Raw genomic sequence first — 19,799 nt, 5'->3', positions numbered from 1 at the left:
ATATGTTCGATTTTATACTGTCGTTACAAGTTACACACTGTCAGAATCATTTAAGAGGTTTATGTAAATACCTGGCCTTCAGATATCTTACATTTTATTACCCCCATATTATTATTCTATCCTGCAAAACTGATTTTATAATTTCAACATTATTGCAAATATGCTAGAATAACACCACGAATATTCTTCATTTTTGGTTGATGTTCACTTCCTCTACGGAGCCTAAAATCAAGCCAAATTTTTTCCGGAACACTGAAATCAAAAGCATTGTTGGACTTTTAACAAAGTTCAGCAATCAAGGGGATTTGGGACATTTCGAGACCATCGCGCCAGACAGAAATATTAAAAGCCGTATATAATAATTTGCAAGTCAAACTACCATATCGCCTGATGGACTATTTTGGTTCGGTAATCTCCTGAATAACGACTAGAATTGTGTTTCTGTGAGAGCATGAGGGCTCTCGAGACCAGATATATGGAAAAATATTGTTTAATATTCTAAAGCTCTACAACTGACCTAAATTGCTGCGCTAAGTTATCTAAAAAGCGCGGAAAGAATATTATTCTTTTAACACATTTTATGTTAGAGATTGATCTCAAGCGTTACTGAAAAAGGCATCTTTCAAGCGTTCCAGCTATTTAATAACACTTGTTCATGGTTTGGCTCGACTTCCGCTCTTTTGTCGTCTGCAGAAGGAAAAAAAAAACAAAAAAAAACTAAATCTGCTGTTTTCTTCAACTTCATTTTAACTAATATGGAATAAATGAAGCGTTTTCAAGACTGCTGAATAATGTAAGAACTCCGGAAATGTTCAAAGACATGCATCCAGCGGAAGTTTGATGCTGGAAGTCGGCTCTTTCCAGATATGAAGATCATTTCCATATTGTTTATTATTTCTTGGTAACAATCCAAAAGGAAATAGAATGAAAACAGTTATGTAACTAATCCATCAAATATTAACCATGGATTTCTCGTGGTAATCACGACGACATAATAGAAATGTTGGTATGCAACAACGCGAACGCATGACCTAATGGAAATGTTGGTATGCAATAATGCGAACGCTGGTACCTATGAAAATAGAAGCTCTGAAGTATTTAGTTGATATATATACGAACCTAAACACATTTAAAAGTTATCGCTATCGTCATTTTCATTTTTTTTTTTTTTTTTGCCGGAAACAATGACATTTCTTTAACTGATACTAAGTTTCTTAACCCTTACCCTGCTAAATTTCTATAATGAACTTGTTCATCTTTCAATTTGGACAGTACCATTAACTGTTAAAAGGGGTTCATACCAAAATGTACTGACCAAAAGGCGAAAAGTGCAGATCATGATCAGACTGCACGGATGGTCTACACCGGTCTCGCAAAGGCAAAATCACTTGCCGCCAGTAGACTCGAGGTTAAGCAAGATAATATCACGTAAAAGGAAATATGAAAAGATTCCATATGTTTCTGTTTATTTTACGCCGTAACCTGCGATATCTCACCTCCACGGTAATTAATCATAACAGTAATCTCTCAAAAAAGTTATCTTTTAAGAGCAAGCTACCAGGATACAATGTAATTCACCTTGACAATGCAACGTTTAAGGTGCATGCGATCGATTTGTGCATCACGTCTCGTGAGAGTGCATCATCTTCTAATGGTCTTATTGATTCAGAGGGAAATGAGAAGTTTCAAGAGAATCGATCTTGGAAGCAGTTCTAGACGTCTGTGTATGCACAGGCATAAATCACCTTGCAGACCCTGCAAAACCTTAGAGTCACTTTAGATGAAATGTTAATTTACATCGACTGGCGTCTGAAGGCTTGCTTAATGGTCTGCTGTGTCTAAAAGTTATTGTTGCCAGAATATTGCCAACCATTATCTGTCTGAAGGCTGAATTACTGATATTATTAACTGATAAATTATGCAAAGTCTCCGTTAGAATATAAGACTTGAACTGGAAACAGATTGTATATGGCTTGATAGCGGTGATTAACAATATGCATATGGCGATAAAATACGTGATGTACGTGCAAAATGTCATTTGTAGTTGAAGTATCATATGGCAGAAATTATTAAACCACTTTCTGTTTAGTTATCAGCTAATAGATATATCTCTATATTAACAAATTGCGCTCAAATATGATTTTTTTTGTATCACTATGTAACTGAAGAAAAAAAAAATGCCAATTTTCTTGAGTCTTCGTTTATCTACAAATGTATAAGATTGAAACACCACTTGTTACGGTGTATCAGTTGGAACAAAATTGGTTTCCCTGTTATCTCAGCGTACTGAAATTGAATTTAGTAGAAACGCGTGATCCATGAATCATTTCACATTTCATATTAAACTAGCCTTTTTTCAGTACACATATAAATTCCTTCAATCATTATATCTAAACATAGAAGACATCTATTAATCTGAAATGAATTGAATGCGCAAAAATATCTATAAAATCATGTGTAGTGGCATATCAAAATCATTTAATTAACATACGCATCTATACGGAAATTCCTTGACAATAATTGCCAAACAAAGTACTTAAGCTGGCGATCAAGACCTTTCCGAAAGAACAAAAGAAATGACTCTGATATATAAACAACATGGCTGACAAATAGTCCGGGAACATAGTCACGTATCGATTTTCAAGATGATAAAAATTTAAAACAAGCGTAGCTGGAAAACATCGCTCTGTCACGCTTTGGCGAACACAGTCATTGGTTTTATAATCAGTTAAAAACATTGCAACTTGCTAGAAAGCAGTCTGTGTCATCTGTATAACACGTTTTAGTGAAATTAGTCAGGTGACTATTTATAAGAACCAATGATTTCGTACTTACAATTCTAAGTTTATCCACTTCCTGTTGGAGTCTGTTAATGGTAGTCTTGTCTCTCTGTCTCTCAGTTTCCAGGGATTCCATAGATCGGCGAAGCATGCTGCACTCGCTTTCAAGGTCGGCGATCTGTTGGTTGAGTTTGTTGATCGTATCACGATCGAGCTGACGGTACTTCTTGGACTCATCGAGTCTGAAAAGAGACAAGAATAGAAAATTAAGTCTGGGGTTAAGTGCGAGGTTGGCTTGTCATAAATCGTTCTAAATTCTAGTGGCCCTCAATTTTTCAGGCTACAAGTGTGTTTGGGATGCACCTACTTTGAACTGCATTTGCTCTCGTTAAACAGTGTTTATTGTTGCATACTTGTTGTGTCAACTACCATATTGATTTTATGTAAATAATATGCATGTATATTCTTCATGGTATGTGTTGCTGTACATAACAAGGACAGCTTCAAATGCCCAGGTACTAGATCGACTGTGTGTTTGCGATATGGAAATTGCTAACTTATTTTTGTATCTACATGTAGATGGTTTCCTTAAAGTTTTCATTATCTAACATTGAAATGCCACTTCATGTAATTTTGACCAATTTTACGGAAAGATTCTGCGTCGTTCTATTACATGTGCCTTGTAATTTATATTTAATGTTTTGCCTGAAAGACGAAATTGGAATCCTTAATATTCTATGAAACAATCTATTTCCCATCGTAATCATGACTTTGCAGAAATATTGCATTTTCATCTTCTGAAATAATCACCGATTTCTTCCTGAAGGTCGTTGCATTAAATGTTGCTAGATACGTGTATGCTTGATTTCGTAGGCATAAAATTGAGGGCGTGTCTGTCAATAAAGGGCGAGGCAGTCATCGTCTGGGCGGAGGGGGTGGCTGATGCAAAGTATTAATGCAACTTCCGTTCTAGTACATGTTCTAGAATATGATTTCATTTTCTTGGTAGCATAGACCGCCAACGCACATACATATTAAGGCTCTTTTCCGAAACTTTAACCTGGGGACTGCTCAGTACAATAATATTTGATGTACATGAACTAGCAAGCAATACCGTAACCAAATTAATACTATGGACTAATCTGCCATACAACTAAACAGTGGTAAATTAGCCTCGATTTATTTTTATTTATTGTGTATTTAAGATGATTGTGTTGTCTTCTTTCGAACGTGCGTAAATTAAAAGACACATCGCCGTTGCTAGACAAAATAAAAGATACATATGCCGAATTTGTTTGTTTGTTTTGGGTTTAACGCCGTTTTTCAACAGTATTTCAGTTATGTAACGGCGAGCAGTTAACCTAACCAGTGTTCCTGGATTCTGTACCAGTACAAACCTGTTCTCCGCAAGTAACTGCCAACTTCCCCACATGATTCAGAGGTTAGGGTTAATGTCTTCTATCAAATCGTCACGGAGAACATACGCCTCGCCCAGGGCTCGAACTCACGAACCCGAGATCAGTGGATCTGCGCTCTCCCCATTGAGCTAAGCGGGCGAATAACTGCATAAGTGTGGTAATGTTTTGAAGACTGGTAAAACATAACTTTGAGCAACATATTTATATAGCATCTAGAAGTCCGATGTCCTACACATAGGAGATACCTCCATGTACTTCCATGTAAATCGCATGGAAATTGAGAAAACTCGCAACATGCCTGCATGTAATATGAAAGACACCCAAGATTTTACCGTTGTCATTCGTGGTCCAGTTTTTACACTAGAGAATGATTTGAGGCGTATACAAAAGGCACTACTGAGACTTCAAATAATTGCATTCGTCCATAGGAACTCTAGACTCCTAATCAGGTAAATAATTTTCTTGGCGCAATTTCTTAAAGTAACATTTTATTTGTGCCCACGTGTTGCAACAATGGAATTACGGACAAACAATAATTAATAACGTAATGAAATTGTATCGTGAAAATAGATTTTCAAGCAACAAGATCAATGCCCATAGGAATTGTAATATTGTTTCTATGGAAAATGGACCAATGAAAATTATCGTCTGCTAACTAAAGTTGGCAGACGACTTTAGCAGCAGAAATTGCTGTCAAAAGAAATCAACCAGCCAGACAATTTTATACAGTGCACTGTTAAAAAAGAAGACAATGCTATCTCGAATTTCATATTTCGGCCAAAATTGCATGCAAATGGATTTCGCCAGACAACTTAGGCATGCGCATTGATATTCAAAGATGCATTATGGGAGTTAATGTCGGTTCATACAGTTTGTGGCCAAAAGGTCTACCGATCTCTTGGCGTTACGGGAAATAAGTGTATTGATTACAGACTGTACGAAATATCAACCTAACGTCTCCGAATATAACTTTTTACAGCTTTTTACAGCCTCGAAATCTAGAAAGAGGTAAAGAACATATATTTCCTATAATAGACTTTTTGCACAGAATATATTAAAGCTGCAACCGTACCGAAAAAGTCAGCTGGCTGCTGATAGACGTTGTAACATAAAATCTTCAGTCTACAATTTATATGCCATTTGTAACGCTTTTTACTGCCTTCATTTTTTACCGAATTTTCTGCTTTCAAACAGAAAAATCCCAATGGTGAAAAAATTAGCATATATGTCAATACAGTTAATACACTGTCTGTCTGCATGTAATTCATAGCCCGTTCATCGGACAGAAAGGAATTCGTTACTTTCATTTAGTAGTCTGGATGCACATAATAAATAGCCAAATGTCAGTACAAAACACCGTCCTATTAATGTATTAAGATTTGACTTTCACGTTAGAGTCCCTTTTTTAAAAAGTTTACCCCCTCTTTCTTTAGCAAATTTTTATTTTTTATTTTTCAAACAAAAATGTAAACCAGCATTTGACATGTATATCGACAAATATACTGTGTGATCGCGTGTGGTAGGTAACATGGTCTTAAAGTGAGTTAGTTACGGTATATCAGATGACGAGAATTGTCTGCTTCATTTACCCGATATATTTGTCTGACCGACTCTTAAACCATCTTGCCAATCATGGGTTATAATACGGTTAACTAAAATGGAATAACGTATGACCTCATTAGTTCAATTTACTTCGGTTCATTTTAGTAACCAATTACAAGAAAGTACACGTGTACTATTATTTTGGACTGAGAGGAATTAAAAATGCTTGTTATATTTTTGTTTGGTTTTATGTCGCACCGACACAGATTTTGTCTTATCGCAACTTTTCGAACTTTTAATGATAGAGAAAACCTAAGGTGCGCATACGGACATTATTTCATCACGGGCAGCCACCTAGGAACAACCACCGACCTTCCGTAAGCAACCTCACATGAAGAATTCTACACCCCCAGCAAAGGTTTCAAACCCACATCAGTAGAGGAAAGGTTATCTAAAGTCAGCGACCCGAACCACTCGTCCACAGACTGTATCAATTCCTTGAGTGTTGCGACAGCTTGAGACCACAACCAGTTTGAATATAAATAAATACACGGATATATCTGTGTGTTTAATCTTAACAAAATACCGGTGTGATCCCGTTCAAATTGCTCTTCTACTGTAAACAGATGTGAACATGACACGATAACCTGACCCGAAACCTTCGACCATAAAATACTCAAATTTGCAAACAAAGGCATTCTGTTATTTCAACCGTTTTTATTGTGGTCAAATTAAATATCTCTTCGATAAAATGTAAATAAATCACAAAATGCGAGCTAAGTTAAACAAAATGTAACGTGTGTTTGATTTAATCGAAGTTTTCTTATCGAGTTTCTAAATATGTTTACATTTTACACACATCATTAGCCTTATAAAGTTATATGGTATTTTACGATAATCATACATACGAGTCATTGAGGAATTAACGCACAGTTCCTAAAAGATTATTTTAATCCAGTTTAGTGCAATTGTAACTGCATTTTATAGTATCTCGGGCGAAAACATGTGGATCCGGGCATTTTACGACCACGTATGTCAACTACACCATGTATATTTATGAGGATGAAAATTTAGTTCGCACAAAAGGAAGCACCGTCGTAAAAATCTGAAGTGGTAAAAACTATTGGAACATATTCTCATTGAAATGTCAGTTCTTCAAAAGCAAAAACCACTAGTTTAATACCCACAGGAAAAATGTATTTGCTTCCAAGATTAGATTTTGCAGACAGTGGTGAGAAATGGCATATTGCGATGTTTGTTAAGAACAAATGAATATACAGTAAATTAGCCACGATTTTCATTTTCCTGGAATCTTAAGGAAAAAAATGGCTTATTTTAATATGCCTTGCTTGGGTCTTATAATTTTACCAGGGTTTTATACTGCCAGTTAATTATTTCTGCAGACGGCCTGTCTTAGACAGGCTTTGATTGGGTAATCTTGTTTGCCTGATGTATAATCAGTCACGACATTTACGATCCAGGTTTTACTTCCAAGAAAAGTACACATAGAAACCAGCTCTGATGTTTGCTATAGTAGTACATGTGCTTAAACATCACATGACATTGCAATCTAAAGAAAAACGCAGCCGAGTATCGGTGAAAAAAAAAACAGACATGCGCAGTGGAAAGAAGGCGTTGCACGTGGAGAACTACAAGAAGCCCCAAATACAACGGAACTTGCTTATAAAACATAGGACTGCTTCCGCTTTATATTAGTCAGAACAGCGTTAAAATACTGCTATTTCGTTTGGAAGAAAAGGTTTCGTTTTCATAATCAATGACTTTATGTTTTACAGTCCTATTGATTGCAATACAATCATGTTCGCTAACATGATGAGCTTATGCATTAATGGTGATTTATTTAAACAATTTATTACCAGTTTATATGAATATTTGATAGTAATTATCTGTATGCATGGCAAAAATCATCGAAAATGTATTTCATCTTTCACAGGCTATGAAACGAAATATGATAACTAGAAAGGTTGGTTAAACAGAGGAGGTCTGGACGGTAAAAGCATTAAAACTGCCTTAAATATATCTAGATCGAAAATGCACTTGTTTAAATGTTATATATATTTATGTATAATCGAGTATGTTAGTTTTTAAACTATCTTCTTGTGGCCTACATACATATGTATGTGTAAGAAAGTGAAAAGGAAGCTAGGCTTTTAACATTCCAGTAACTTCTTTCAATTTACAAACCGTCACTTCACGAGGTTTTGCATAATGTTAAAATTGAAATGCTTGTTAAGTCTGAACTAAATTGTTTTTTTTTTTTTTTTTTTTTTTTTTGTCATTTACATATTCATGTTAAACATTTGTGATCATTTTAAGCCGTACCAATGTCTTTTTTAATTAAAGTTTACGTAAACAGGATTATCTTAATGAAAATGAGAGTTTCAAAAACGGGTTTTAAAGCTGGTGCAACATTTGTACTTTTGAAGGACGCTTAACAGATGTATAGCCGTTAAGATCCGCATAGGTTCACTCTCAAACTGCTACTAATGATTTGTCAAATTGTTAACACAAATCAACTTTAATTTGAAGACAGCTGAAAAGATATAAAGAAACAATCTCTTAAAATGCTAACATAGTTTTTTTGAAGTTTCTAAGGAATTACTTCGCAAGAAGACCAAAAAAAAAAATAATAATTCTGAGAGATGGGAAACAATTTTCTTGACATTCATTTACACAGAGTGTAATTAAGCCCGGGTCTCTTTAATCACACTGAAAGTGGAGTCACGGCATGTAATCGATTAAAAAATCTTAAAAATTAAATTGCCACAAAATCAAACGGCGCCACCAACAAAAAATCGCTTACATACACAACAAAATAAAATTGTTTAGAAAAGGAGAGATATCGTCATGGTCTCTAACAATATCGGTTTATCCATCTGGTTTATCAATATACTCCGAAGGATATTGGAAAAGTTCCAACAGGAAAGAAAAAAACTGCTGAATTGCGAATTCTTATAATTTCCAGGCGTGCTTGTTTATTATACGGAAAGGGTTCGTTTGCGAACGTCTGAGAGATGCTTAGGATTATGAAATTACATCAATAAAATGGAGGCAAGACAATTCACATTTACATAACAGTCGCAACGCGAATAGTAATTTAATTTCTAAATAAAAATAACAAAAATGATGGCACACTGTTTTAACCAATTTTGCCAGAAGATCTCTCACAGCTAGCGATATTTATGATTGAACGAAAAAATAAACATCCTTTGAGAATGAAATACTCTTCAAGTCGACTAGAAATGAAATTGATACAGAAAGAATCAATACTTTGAGAGAGAAGCTCTTTCCCAAAACAACATTTGCAGTTCATGGCGCCAGATTAAAGTGTATTTGTTTCTAAATAAGGAAAGCGCTGCATTATACATCACTATATCTTCTGGATATCAAAGAATGAACTTTTGCAAAACGTTATTAAAAGATTAACCTAAGTGTAGGACCATTCTAGTGGTTCGAACCTTTCATAATGGCTACTAAAGACCTGACATTGACCACTTATTTTAGATCCACGAGATAAATGTTCTCCTTGACGACTTGGAAAAGGATCGCCCATTACTCGTATAATACTGTACAAACAGTGACATGATACATTTATCAAGGTACTGACGCTAGTGGGCATAATTGATATGTTGATGAAATTTAAATAAAAAAATGAAAAGTGATTAAAATGTCCTAAACAATCCCGTAGGTTTCCTTGAGAAGAATATATTACATGCATGAAAATTCATGTTGGCAGTTTTAATATATATCTTGTAATATTTTGGAGCAGTCATACTTGCATTCAGCGTTACGGAGTGGGTGCCACCATTTTAAACACACTGCAACTTTACGATCTGAATCAGGATAATTTAAATACGGTAAACAGTTGTATTTCTTAACAAGATTAAGAATGGCTGAAAAGTGCCCGTTTATATAAAAACTGCTGATAAATGCCTGTTCAGAATGCTTGACACAATGCGCATATCACCTGGGAGATAAATGAGTGACTATCCTCACTTAACTGCCTCAAGATAGTTTTAAAACAATAAAAACAGTTTAGTAATTCCTCGACAAATGTCTGTCGCCATTAAAATGAATGACTGCTTAAGTAAGAATGTGCCTGTATATTTCTCAAGCTAGTCGTTGCCACAAAGCTGGTCAAGACACAGATCCTTGGTTTATCTACACTTCATTACTCAGCCAATCGAAGGAAATAGAAAGAGGCTGTTTTACTGAATTAAGTCTTACTATAATAGACACTATGTAAAGTCGCGAACTATAATAGACACTATGTAAAGTCGCGAAAACATGTGACAAATTGTCCGATCAATAATGTGAACATGAAACTTTAATTATCTTAGCTTGTCCATAGTAAAAATTAATTACATTGAAAAAGGAGAGAGAAATATGACATTTCCTACCAATTTGATGTGTTTTCCTATGCTGGCATACAAAGGTCTTGTTTGAAAATATAATGAAAATTGCGCATTATATGTCGTCAAAGAAAGAGCCGCAATCCGATCTGTTTTAATTAAGCATTTCAGTAAATTATGTGAAATATCGATGCCACTATAATTAAAAGGATTTTTATTTTTCATCCACTAGTCCGCCTGTATACCCTCTAATCTCGAAGCAGCGAATGGTAAAAATCAGTACCCATGGCCATTAGTACAACTATGCACATACTATTTAAAGGTCAAGGTGTGAAGTATAAATCGGGGTATTGAGGCAGCGCATGCGCATGACTTGGGCTAAGGCTTTTAAGTTTTAAGGCACCATTTCCCCTTAATCTATAGTGGATGTGAATACAGATCATTTCCTATTTTCGTTATTAATTCACACATAATATCACATACTACCCGAGAAAGAAGAGCGACCTAAAGTCTGTTATTTAAAACACAATGTTATATTGGGAGTGGAATTGCCACATTTCTTCTTCCGTTACAATTCAAAAATACGTTTTATACAAAAAAAAGAGAAGAAAAACAACTAGGATCCGTCAAACGTGGTTAATGTATCAGACACAACGCCCAAAAAGTAACAAATTGAAATGACTGGCTTGACTGCTGAGTTAGCCTGCGGTCATTGTGTGGAGGTTGTCCACCATTTGAAGGTTACATACAACGCCTTAATGAGGTCCAAGATTAATGACCTTGAAATGACTTGGAGCAAAATGATGGTGAAAAAGTTACATGTACAGCGGCATGGTGCTCATTTATTTACGTCAACGAAATAAGTTTGGTAATTCATGACTGTCGAAATGGCGTTAGTGATTTTTTTTTGCAGCAAACATTTTTGCAACGTAAACAAATTTATATAGTCACTGTAATTTTTTCCTTTATGCATGATAAGAAATGTCACGTATGGTGTACAAACGAATTGATAAAAATGTATAACTGATTATGGCAGCTTTTTATTTGTTTTTCTTGTCCATAACATTCAACGAAACAAGACTTATTAGAATGCAAATGCACGGGCACGTGTGCACGACTGAGCACGTGCATGCAGTTATATAGTTTACATGTAAAAGCAGACACCAGTTTGACAACTGACTGATTGCGGAGTTATTTTTTCGAACTTTCTGCACGTAAACATGTTCAAATGCACGCCGTCCGATGCGTCACCACCCATGCTTTCACTGTGCAAAAAGTGGCATTTCTGTGTACATTTTAAATAAATTATCACTTATTACTTATATACAAAACACCTCACTGACGTACAAGTATTCAGTGGTGTCGAGCTCGGCCATTTTTCTACAGTGTACAAAAATAAGGCTACTTAATTCTTTAGGTAGTTTGGAATATTTACTTACATTTAAATGGTACTCTGTCAAAAGTTGCGCAACGTTTTAAGTAATTTGTCAAACTGACGTTTTGTGTGTGTATTTAAATTAGGCCATTAAGCCTATGCTCAGATTTGTCAAGTTTAAAATCAATTAATCTGAGCAGATCAACAAAGGTCAAAACAATTTATTTCAACTTCTTATTGATGTAAGACAACCTACTTACTTGAATAGGCCACAATGGTCATTAGGTTGACAGCAATGTGGTGTTTTGGTTCAATGACTGTTTGTATTATCTTTGTCATGTACATATCTGTTATACTGACATATCTTATTACAGATCAATCGGTGTTATCAAAGGATTCAAATATTGCAGGCAAATTATGGAGTTGATATTTTAACATGTTAATTTTTATATACCTTGATACTGCGCTATTTAATTTTAGCTAAGAAATTTGCACAATGTATCCTTCGGGCAAATATAATTCTTTTGGATAGACTGTCACATTTCTCTATTTAATTGTATCTTTATTAGTATTTTAAACATACCAGATACTTTAAAATGCTGCAATATTTGAAAACTAATGTCATGAAATATTTTGCCATGAAACCAGTTAGCTATTGAAACGCGTTATAACAAAATTAGAAGTATCTGGCTTAACAAAAACGAACATGTATACTGTTGATGACATTACAAATGGACCAGTAAATCTCGATTTTATATCTATGTTGTTGTTTCTTTTTTCTTGTGTTTCAATGTAGGTCTTTACCACAGTGAAAAGATGGATGGACTGATAATACTTAAACAATTTCACTTTAAGTGACATATAAAATGTCAAAACGACCATCAATGCATATCAAAGCAATATTAGTATGCTAGAAGGTATGAATATACCTGTAGACGTTTTGTCATTTTATTTTATAATAACACACTGTAGTATTTTTGTGAAAGGACCCGTGACTTACTGCGGATGAGAAGTGAATTTACATGTTTCGATTTCAGCATGAATCAAGTAGTTATTTTACACGAGTGTATTCAATTAAATATTTTCCAAATTTGAGAGTAACCTAGTTGTTATTATGATCTATTTGAAATGAAAGAGGAGTACAAATGCGACACGAGAATGCGCACAGACATATAGTGCCGAACAGTACAACAATAACCAGGTCCAAGTGATACGGTGTACGGAATCGTTACGGCAGTAACAGAAAAAAGCTTAGCCATAGGAGGACGTCTGCTGTCAAAAACCGATTCCGAATAAATTTATTCCAAAAAAATCGCAGAACTTCGGATTTGAAGTAATGAAGATGTAAGAGGCAGTTACTCATTTTTTTCTTTTGGCATGATGCACTGATATCCTTTCCCTCAAATGTCAATGCATGTACGATGATTAAATGCGTTTTAGTCGTATAATGTGCACAATGTTCCTTTAAATAAGATAATTTATATATGGTACCATGGAAACGTAAACTGACGTAACTCAAAATATGCAATCCCAGCTTTTCTTGCGTGTTTTGCACCGGAATGATAAACGTTTTTATATACGAACTGCATATATTTTTTTTTCATTTCTCATATTACTTGCTTTATATCGGCAGTCAAGACATATATCAAGCTCTTTGGAGACAGTGCGCAGAACTTTGCAAATGGGAAACGCCTACTGCATTACACTTATATATTTCAATTTTGAGGGTAAAAATGTTAAGGATATATAATGTACGTATATCAGAGGAAGGGCCCAGAAATTCACTAAGCAGACGTTTATTGCTAAATTTCTGGCATTTTCAATAACCTTGGGACTAGAGGTGTCATTATGGCATTTACGAGCCTTCATTTTCAGACTATTTCCAAATGTAACAGCCAAAAACCATCACAAGTGACGAAATAATTTCTGGGAAACAAAACTGTATTATATGGAAGAGGGTGCAACATAAAAGTATATTATGGCACCTTTTGAGAGGATATTTGAAAACAAAGTTTACTTTTATACCGGACGTTAAAAAGCAGCTGCATGAACCGGTATTTTTTGTTTCCATTGAAAGCATTGCTTAATGTGAGACTACTTGGTCTATAATTAATTACAATGACGTTTTAACCTTTATTCTGCTGTCGGAAAGTGATTCTGCCTTTGCGACCAGTGCAGACCAAGATCAGCCTGCACATCTGTGCAGTCTGATCATGGTCTGCACTGTTCGCTATTCAGTCAGTACATTATCAGTGAACACCCCTTCAAATAATAAATGGTATTGCCAAAATTGAATGATGGACCAGTCCATTTTAGAAATTTAGCAGGGTAAAGGGTAATAGCAAACTAGGAATGACCATCTAGACATTTTAACGTCTGATTTTGATGGTTACATGTTGTAAGATCAGATACCGGTAACAATTTTTGATCTGACATATATCTTAAAGGTCATAACTAAATCTGGAGTGTATCGGAATAACAGACAAATATCTGAACAAGTTGTTTTGTTATATTTCTTTTCGTCAGTCTCCGCCGCTTTAAATGCAAACTTATTCGCTATCTATGAACTAGGCCTCAGTAACCGTAATAGTAAGGAAATAATCTTATCATTAATAATCGATACAAGCCACTGAATAAAGATCGTTCACGATGTATTCTATTTTACTTCCATATACGAGTTTTCTTTCTTATAACATACCTTGTAGATATGCAAATTCAGTCCAGTCTATTAATGTCAACGGTTTCCGGTAGCTGTATGAACTCGATCCGTGACAAATACGTATTATCATTATTCTCCTAAATACGTTATTATTTATTTATTTCCATTCATTAAGGCCTGGTATATCTTAGCACTGGATCAATAACAAGATTTTTATGATCACAGTAGTGATTGTTACGTACAACCATGACAGGCGGATTCACATGTATAGTATTATAAGTAAACAGAACATATATATGGTGGTGTTTTATGCCCTGTAACCAGAGACCAAATCCACTTGATCAAGATAATGATTGAAAGTGATGGTAACACTGCGATAAAGTGGCTTTTTGTAAAAATATTGCTTATCTCCAGCATAGGCGAGGAAGAATAATTTTTGAAAACGCAAATCGAAATTTTCTAATCAAAGTCACAGACAGTTCCGTTTAAAAACATCACATAATGAAAGTCACGAACAAACCTACGTCTGAAAGTCCGCTAGGCTTATTATCTTTCCTTAGAAAATTATTTCTGACGTGATATTTGACTAATGCTTTCTCCGATTTCAAAAGGCAGTTGTGCTCGAGGGACTCCGACTATTACAAAAAACATTTTGATCGCAGCGTTGTTTCTTCGTTTTGGTGTGATATTCCTTCTGTTCGTTATTTTTTTTAAAGCAGAGTAACTGAGCTGTACAGAAGATCAAAGATTTAATCTATTGATCAACTTGTTACAAGCCTTTATTGCATCACGTTTATGGAAGCTGAACAGTATTATGGGATTGATGTTGTAAATGCGTTCTTCATACACGAATGATGAAAAAGTGGAAAGTCTGGAATCGATCGCGGCTCGATTGATTAGTGAGCGTCGCAACATTTATTATTCAGAACTGCGGACACCAGTTGCGCCGTCGAAGTCTGTGTTTCTCTCCAAATATTTCCTGTATATTAAATCTAGATGTAACTTAGTGTATATCTCATGGTAAGTCATTGCAACTCTGATAGATTAAGTGTCAAACTGGTATCGCCTAAGTGCTTATTGTAACCGATAGTAATTGATATCAATTCTGAATATCGGGGTTCCATACTTGGTAAGCTTCCAGCAAAATTGTAATTTATAGTTATAACGGGTTCCTGGTTCCCAAGAGAGAACTAATATAAATTAGCTGGTTGTGTAACGATGCATATGTAATTATTATTTATAAGTTTCTTTAATTTGATAATTACTTCAGCGACTCATTTTGAATGCCAATAAAATGGACCCAGAACATAAAATATCTAAAGCAGGAATAATGTTTAATCAAGTTAAAGCTTAAATTTAACCTTTAGCCTGCTGGCGACAAGTTCGCCTTTTGCGACCAGTGCAGACGAAGATCACATCCGTGCAGGCTGATCATGGTCTGCGGTCAGTAAATTTTCAGTGAACACACCTTTAAATAATAAGTGGTACTGCCCAAATTGAATGAAAGACCAGTCCATTTTGGTTAAGAGATTATACGTTTGATACCTCTAGGAAACAGCGAAGTAATAAAAATCATATTCAACTTTAGTACAATAATTAGGGATATATAACCTTAAAATAAATATAGCTGACTTGAACGTTGCAGAACTACGCTTCACTTTCATAATGAAGTAATTTGGACCTTTTTGTCGGGCAATTTGAAATAATCAACATGAAATACAATAACATTTTAGAAATCGTGAACTTATAAATGACAGTATATTTTATGAATAGAAAGCTTTATAATGAAGTTTGAAGAGTCTAATAATGACATAGATCAGTTTGTTTGTATTGCAGTGTAAACTAATTTCTTTCAGACAAATAAAAGGGTGGCAAGTAAGCAATTTATCTTTTTTTTCTATTTGTGTAGTCTACAAAAGGCTTTTTATCATTTTGTTTTGCTTCGAAATCGAGTCAGTGCAATCATGCATGATCAATTAGACATAAACCTTGCCGATACTAGGTCTATAATATGCATGTAGATAAGATTTTTAAGCGACTTGATAAAAGATAGGGCAAAAAACAAAAAAGAAAAAAAAACCTTTACAGAAATAGTACTGACGCGTTATGCCCGGCTGCGGTTATTTATAAACAAAATGCGGGACCCAAGTATTCATTAAGGAGCTTATTGTCTGCATTCAAATATTTGCTGACAGTACTATTATATTTCCCTGTGGTCGACTTCATCAGAGAATAAATAATATGAATATCGAACAAAATACATATATTTCCTAATCAGATGCAAATTTTAAACTGGGTGCAGTCAGTTGTGCATTACATAAAAGGATTGCACTGCATATTTTTAAACAGGTGCATTATTTATTATGAATTAAGTGGTGGGTTTGCAAATCTAGCATGAACAGTGACAACCTAATCCCACGCGATATACTAACCTTCGAGACGTAGGTTAAACCCTGATAGAAATCACCTCTTAATGCAAATGTATTCCTCGGGTTAAAATAGCTTAATACATGTATCCTGTGTAGCGTGTTTCTATCATCTTATCTATCAAATTGGATTGCTTTCTAGGGCATAAAGGAAAATAAGATTTTTTTTTTGTAAACAATGAAAGTGTATGCAGTTCGATGCATTCGGTATTCAAAACCTAGCCTTTTTACTTATTATAGCCATTATGTTAAGATGCATTAAACTTGTGCATGAGGCATATAAGCAGACCGAGGTTACTGAATGAACTTAACGAGAATTACGTATTCGGTAATGTTATATGTACTACACAGTAGCTTTAACGCAACACTTAATTCATAAAATATTCATGAAATATATATGTATATGCACTTACTGTCTATTAAGGTCTGCATTCTGTTCAGAGATGCTGCTCAGTTTGATCTCTAGGGCTGCCTTGTCCTTGCTCAGGTCATCTATGAGTCGTCGGGCTTCTGTCAATTCTGCTTCGTACATTTGCTTGATATGGCTTGTCTCCTTGCCCCATTTTGACCTCAATTCGTCCAGCTCTGAACCCAGTTTCCTATTCTGAGCCTCAAGGAATCTCACTTTTTCAATATAGTTCGCAAATCTTTCGTTTAGATCCTGTAAGTCCCTTTTTTCTTTTTCTCTATTGGTCTTCACAGATGAAACGCCCGTGTTAGAGACATTTGCAAACCCGCCTGGTCCGATTCCTCCCAAGTGGGACCCATATCCGTACTCTACAGTGCGCACGACAGAACTGCCACCGCTGCTGGATCGGAGAGGCAAGGATGATCGGCTAATGATGTTAGAGGCTCGAGTCCCAAAGTTCGACTTATATGGAATATCCTCCAGGGACTCGTACCCACCACCGCCACTCGAGCTCGAACTTATAACTGTCCTTTTTTCCGTAATTGTTGATTGAGACATTGCGGATGTTTAAGACTCCGGTCTGCGAAAATATAAGCACTGAAAAAATAAAGTCCAAAACTGGTTAAATTAAACAGAAATCCAAACGTAACGAATTCAATAAACTTTCACAGCAGGTAGTGTATACTTCTTACTTGTAATTCGAGCTATAAAATTTACTACTGATATCAGGTTGTAAAACTGAAAGTAAAGTAAAGATTACCTTTAAGAAAGCTTAAGAAAAATACATAAACAACGCGCTGTAGCTTAACAAACTAGAGTCCATATATGGTTTAACAACGTTATTTTCCGATAGAAGCTTGCTTTACACTGTAAATGTATCAAATACGCATGCAAATTTACAAAATAAATATTTTGTGGTTTAATAGAACCCTACCTTCGATAAGTGTGTAAAACACAACCTCAAACACACTATATATACTTTATACGGAGGCCAATTAATGACATTTCAACCGTAGCGCTCCTATTGGCTTTCGTAGTCACGTGACCCCGATAGTTCATGATTCAACAGGCGGACTGGTAGTATTGGACAGACTGCCATAAATTAAGAAATAATTAGTTTGACAAATATTTCTGTCTTAGTAACTTATCTTTGCCAAACAATCCTCTTAGGTAGCCGAAACGTTCACAAGAAAAATAACGTGTTTGTGAATTCTATTATTATTGAGTCATTTAGATGGGGTGCATTAATTTTGCAACACCGTCTATATTGCCGCCCTTGACACAGACGGTATGACAATTCATTAAACAGCAAAAAACAAAAAAAATGAATAGTTTTCTTAAAAAATGAGCGGATAGGCATTTAACTGTTTTGAAAGTTCCTTCTGAATTCATTACTTTAAAATCGCATGCAGATATTAAGCGTACAGTCCCGGGAACGCGCTAATTAGGAAAATATTTTTAATATATTTAAAGATTTACTTACAATTATACAATTTCGAAAACAATACGCTATTTTTTTCACTGGGTTCAAGCCGTCATCAAACTTAAATAACACCTCTAAAGGAACGGCATTTTCGTCTGAAAAGGGACATATATAGACTTACAAAGTCTGTTGAGATCAAATAATCTGTAATAATATAAATTTCTTCATACTGACACATATTTTTTTCAGAAAAACATTTTCTCTCTAGGCTCATCTCAACAGTTAGAGACAGAGGCAAGAGATATTGTATTTTTTTTCCCGAAAGTGGTATCAGAGAGGATTGATTTTTATGGCCAGGTGCTTTACATTTAATGACTCTAACGACTGATGCCAGTCTAGGACATATATGAAGAAGGCCAATATCAGGAGGCCAACACATATCACCATGTTCGTACTAAGCCCAAAGAATTCAGTGATATATACAAAGGGTGTGGCAGTATAAAGCTACGAGTATATGAAACAAAAGGTATGATAAAAAGACAAGCAAGTTCTCAATTGTATGTAGCATATCAATCATAAAGGTGGGCTAAATTTCAATTTTGTACTGAGTTACATCTGCAGACAGGGTTACCGGCGACGGGACAGGTCATTCGTGTTGACGTTACGTATTATTTTAAGGGTTTACACGTCAAACTGTGTACGGTATGATTCGTGTAAATCGCTTAATCTAACCGATCAGTAGACAATTTAAAAAGTTAAATATAAGATTTCCTTTTCTAAGTTTGTTAAATATTCCTCCACAGACATTTTACCCTTAGGAGCAATATTCAGAAAAAAAGCTTAGATTTGAAACTATATTTGATTTTGATTTCTAATGTTTATATCCAAATTACAAGTTCGTCAGCATGGTTGGCTTTGCGGCAAAATATACCACAGTTAAAATACCCTCGGTCGTTTTTTTTTCTTTTACATCTTTTTCAGAATACAGAAAAAGCAACATGACAGTGATGTTAAGTATCGTATTTAGTAAGCTAAAAATATAATAAAAAGTGTCAGAGCGATCAATATTGTATGCTGACAATCAATATATTACACGTGCGAACCCGATTTTATCATCTTTAAGGCAGTGGACCCGTAATGACACTCGGCAATTTCCGTGTGCTTACGTATTCTCGTTAGACCATTCGGCATTCTTCGGACATAAACCTTAAAGGTTACAACACACTAAATAGCTGTTTTTCTTTATTCTATATAAAATTGACATACTTCCAATGGCTGCAGCACACGTTAGGACCCATTTTAAATGTCTGTAACTTGCATTTTTTTTGAAGAATATTGTCAGTGCTGAATAAAACAGAAAAGAAAAGTTGGGGTCATGTTTGATGCAAGAAAAA

The 19,799-nt window shown here is 35.0% G+C and overlaps 1 protein-coding gene across 4 annotated transcripts in view; it reads right to left on the bottom strand.

Annotated features, from left to right (window-relative positions):
- Nucleotides 1–17,985, bottom strand: part of LOC123551258 (70 kDa neurofilament protein-like) — a 44,757-nt gene extending 26,772 nt beyond the window's left edge. The window contains exons 1-3 of one of the 4 annotated variants that reach the window (XM_053525025.1): nucleotides 17,917–17,985; nucleotides 16,987–17,579; nucleotides 2,836–3,022 (exon numbers count right to left, since the gene is read on the bottom strand). In XM_053525025.1, the coding sequence (XP_053381000.1) occupies nucleotides 2,836–3,022; nucleotides 16,987–17,540 (741 nt within the window). In that variant the 5' untranslated portion in view covers nucleotides 17,541–17,579; nucleotides 17,917–17,985. Of the gene's footprint in view, nucleotides 1–2,835; nucleotides 3,023–16,986; nucleotides 17,676–17,742; nucleotides 17,887–17,916 lie in introns of those variants that run through there. The other 3 variants (XM_053525024.1, XM_053525026.1, XM_053525027.1) reach the window with 3 other exon arrangements.
- Nucleotides 17,986–19,799: the final 1,814 nt, after the last annotated feature.

The sequence above is a fragment of the Mercenaria mercenaria genome, chromosome 15, assembly GCF_021730395.1.
Source record: "Mercenaria mercenaria strain notata chromosome 15, MADL_Memer_1, whole genome shotgun sequence".
Lineage (NCBI taxonomy): Eukaryota > Metazoa > Mollusca > Bivalvia > Venerida > Veneridae > Mercenaria > Mercenaria mercenaria.
This window is presented reverse-complemented; position numbering and strand designations above follow the sequence as displayed.